The sequence below is a fragment of the Bombina bombina genome, chromosome 2, assembly GCF_027579735.1.
Source record: "Bombina bombina isolate aBomBom1 chromosome 2, aBomBom1.pri, whole genome shotgun sequence".
NCBI classification, from domain to species: Eukaryota; Metazoa; Chordata; class Amphibia; order Anura; family Bombinatoridae; genus Bombina; species Bombina bombina.
In genome coordinates this window covers 740346659-740349825 of record NC_069500.1, presented here as the reverse complement: position 1 = coordinate 740349825, position 3167 = coordinate 740346659, and the positions used below count along the sequence as shown (strand labels likewise).

At 32.6% G+C, this 3167-nt stretch overlaps 1 protein-coding gene across 1 annotated transcript; it reads left to right on the top strand.

Annotated features, from left to right (window-relative positions):
* Nucleotides 1-1255: 1255 nt before the first annotated feature.
* LOC128647984 (uncharacterized) lies at nucleotides 1256-2937 on the top strand. Its single transcript, XM_053700664.1, has 3 exons — nucleotides 1256-1303; nucleotides 1801-1854; nucleotides 2285-2937. Exons 2-3 carry the CDS (start codon nucleotides 1821-1823, stop codon nucleotides 2713-2715), a joined length of 465 nt encoding a protein of 154 aa, XP_053556639.1. The 5' UTR covers nucleotides 1256-1303; nucleotides 1801-1820; the 3' UTR covers nucleotides 2716-2937.
* Nucleotides 2938-3167: the final 230 nt, after the last annotated feature.

The window sequence follows — 3167 nt, the reverse complement described above, 5'->3', positions numbered from 1 at the left end:
TCAAGCCAGGGCTTGTCACAGTATGGTATGTCTCATTTTAATTGACATTTGTCTTAGAAACATGGAATGAACATTACATACTAAATACACATTGTTCTATATTTATATGTAATGTCTATTTAATAGATGAAAATTATATAATTATTCGGATATACTTAAATAACATATTTGTTTTTAATTGCATGCTCAATACCATTCATTACATCAACATATGGAGTAGATAATTCATTAACAAACAACAACATTGTGGAATCTATTTAATTTTAGATTAAAGGGATACTGAACTACAATTATTAATATTGTCTTTCACATACAGTATGCAATATTAATAAACATAAAATATAATACTATCATCATATGTGACATATTCTATTGCTAAATGTAGTTTAAAATAAAGAAAGTACGTTTATGTGCATCTAAATATTTGTTGACCAACCTGGGTTTATATTGATGATTGGTGGATACCTTCAACAAACAATATTTATTGAATCCAATATTCCTTATCTGCCTTTAAGATTAATATCGAACAACATTCGAATTATAATAGGAGTCAATGTTAAATCATTTTTTACAGTTTGAACATAGAAATCAATTATTTAAATTAATCATGTCAGTGTCCCTTTAAGACAAAATAGATTCATTCATCATTACATTATTTTTATTAAAAACTATTGATATATAAATCTAATTATCTGTTGGAGTTACTTTATATATATCTGCATACTCTAACAGCACCATGATTACATATTAGTAATAATAAAGTTTGTTATGTATTGTGATAAATATGTGTTGTGTCCTAAACAAGATTACTGTACATTGAAAAAATGGCTCGATGTGACACATGTTTGTTTAGATTTGTCAACAGATGCTCCTCAATATGTGGTTTGTGTGTATTCTTGTAACTTCTTAAGGACATATGACGGAATTATTCCGTCATAAAACAATTGAGCTAAGTGAAAGCTGTGTCCTTAAAGGGTTAAGAACATTGATCATTGGGTATATTTAGATATGCAATAGCAGCATCTGAGATGAATTTGATGTCTAATGTAGTCTGACATTAAACATATGTTGAATACAGATATGTTTACAGAATCCCCTTGATTCAATCAAGCATTTTCTGGTGTAATGACTGCTCTATTATTCACATTTTAAAGTTGATTAATGTTAAAATTCTAGACAGATGTGATTTAGTGATATCCAAAATGTGTTTAATAATATATATCTATATCATTCATAGAGAGAGTTGGTGTGGGGAGCCCACAGGAATCCAGCAGTGACATAGAGCCGCCTTTGCGGGCTCCTGGTAAGTCCATTGACTCATTTATATGTAATTGAAGGTGTATTGCTAATCAATATTATGATCATGATTCCGATGAAGCATAACATTATAAAAAATCATAGAATTTATCTTCTGATTATATATTTATTTTTTATATTGAGCGATTAATAATTTCTACTTTATTATTCTACACATTTGTTATTCATAAGATGTCTAACATATGTTTTTTTCATTTTTTAATTTTTTTAACAACAGTCATCAAGTGATACACACATGAGAAATCTTAAATGTTCTATGTACTATGCTTTTATGAATTTAACATTAAGACAAACAATACATTAAGATTCTGATTTATTGACAATAACAAATCTATTGTCATTTGTATGCTCCATCAAAATGATGTAAATTATAACTTTGTGTGTGTATATCTTTAATGCAACATTGATGTGCGTATTTGAGCAACAGTAACATATGTTATAATATCTGATCTTAAGGTGTACACAACATGTTATGTTTTACAGAGATTGATGTCACATGTGGGATGGAGGAGGAAGAGGCTGCCTTGGAGTCTGATGGTATGTGAAATATATCTATCATGTTTCCAACATGTTTCTTTTTTTGAAATCATTTTATTGAAGACATTCAAAGTCTACAGCTTTTTCCCTTTAAAAAGGAATATTATTTGTCTGTTCAAATACACTACTGCCCCCTTTCTATATCAGGCAGCATGAAAATCTGCTTGTATATATTTTTTTAAGAATATATAATTCATGCCATCATTATGTCACATGCATATTCCATGCCAAAACACAATAATAAGTTTCACATTGTACAGACAGTCATTGAGATTCATCTGAGTGCCTATATAGATACCATATCCTCATTTCAGAATAGTTTACAGATTCAAACACACTTCGAGGTATATTGAAAACATAATCAATTTTAAATGCGTTGATTTGATGTCAGGATGTATGAGATGTTAATATATTTATTTTACATTTTCAGATGGATCCACCACTTCTGGTCATCTGGATTCCGCCCCTGCCCAGTCACAGACCCCTCCCCGTGCACACACCCCTGACCATGGCCACACCTCTGCACACACCCAGAGCCCTTCCCATCACCAAACCCATGACCATGCCCCGACCACTGCCAGCCCTTCCCATATTTCATATCCTGTCCCTCCCAAAAAACGCCCATACACCCCCCTTCGCCGCTCTCCCCGTATTCTGGCCCGTACAGCTGCCCAGACCCAAACTCCCCACTCCCCAGCTGTACGGCCTACCCTGGAGCAGCAGCTCACCACTCCCCAAGCCATTCCCATCCCTCCCCGAGCCAATCCCATCCCTTCCCCCTGTTTAAACCTTCATTGTCCTGGGTGTCAGATTGTCCTTCCCAGGCACAGCTGTAAGTATCATTCTAAATACACTTTATAAGATACTTAAAGGTACAGTGAAGTTAAATTGGTTAAATTGTGATTCAAATCCAGCATGCAATGTTAAGCCAATGTATCATAGAATACTCTTATGAATTATTCGTCATTCTCTTGATATATTTATTGAAAACAACTTATTCCTATAATTAGTTTAAACAATAAAATAAATGTGGCCATCATTTCTTTATTGTTGGATGAATGTATCCATCAACCAGCATGCACAAACAAGGTTCATCAACAAATATTGGCTTCCATAAAAACCAACATTCTTGCATTCAAAATATAGCTTGACAATTAAAACATATAATGAATATGTGTAATTTCTAAAGATTTGTCATGTCATGCTCTATCTGAATCAGTCCATTAAATATTTAGGTTCAGTGTCCCTTTAATTGGATATCACTACATATACCAAACACCACTACTTGGATCCAAAATTTTATGTCCAAATGT

Excerpts from the sequence above, each read along its gene's own strand:
- LOC128647984 (XM_053700664.1), top strand. The coding sequence starts at position 1,821 with ATGGAGGAGGAAGAGGCTGCCTTGGAGTCTGATG. Across the intron at positions 1,855-2,284 it reads GGCTGCCTTGGAGTCTGATG|ATGGATCCACCACTTCTGGT; the intron begins GTATGTGAAATA and ends TTACATTTTCAG.